Consider the following 537-nt stretch of genomic DNA (forward strand, 5'->3'; position numbering starts at 1 on the left):
TCGCGGGGCGTCCAGGGCCGGGCGTAGCCGTCGTCCTGCAGCAGGATGCGGTTCAAGGTGTGCTCGTGGTTCACGTGGCGCCGAGCCATCAGCAGGTACTCGCCGCCCGAGCGCAGCGCGGGGCAGCCGCAGGTGTTGGGCACCCACAGGTACTCCCGGGCCACCAGCGGGAAGCGCTGCCGGTACCGCTCCTTCACCTCCACCTCGTAGCGCGTCTCCTGCCCCACCAGGCGCCGCGCCAGGATCCGCCCGTGGAATACTGAGGGGTGAGGGGGGTGAGGATGGGGCATCTTCAGCCTCTTCCTGTCCCCCTTTCCCAGCCCATCGCCTCTGGCGTCACCCCAAGTCACTTCTTGGTGATCCTCAGCATCACCCTGAGCTCCTTCAAGTCATCGACATCAGTCCAAGCCCCTTCCCATCCCTGACATCACCCCTGACATCACCCTGAGCACATTCCCATCCCTGGAATTGTCCTGGCATCACCCCGAGCCCCTTCCTGTCCCAGCAGCGGGGACAGGGAAGCCCCTTCCCACCCCT

General features: G+C 66.1%; 1 protein-coding gene across 1 annotated transcript in view; it reads right to left on the reverse strand.

Moving 5' to 3' along the window:
• ADAMTSL5 (ADAMTS like 5) overlaps positions 1-537 on the reverse strand; it is a 6,394-nt gene that overhangs the window by 1,163 nt on the left and 4,694 nt on the right. The window contains exon 12 of the mRNA XM_015651486.3: positions 5-259. Coding sequence (XP_015506972.2) covers positions 5-259 — 255 coding nt within the window. The remainder of the gene's footprint in view (positions 1-4; positions 260-537) is intronic.

Source organism: Parus major, chromosome 28, assembly GCF_001522545.3.
Source record: "Parus major isolate Abel chromosome 28, Parus_major1.1, whole genome shotgun sequence".
Taxonomy (NCBI): Eukaryota; Metazoa; Chordata; class Aves; order Passeriformes; family Paridae; genus Parus; species Parus major.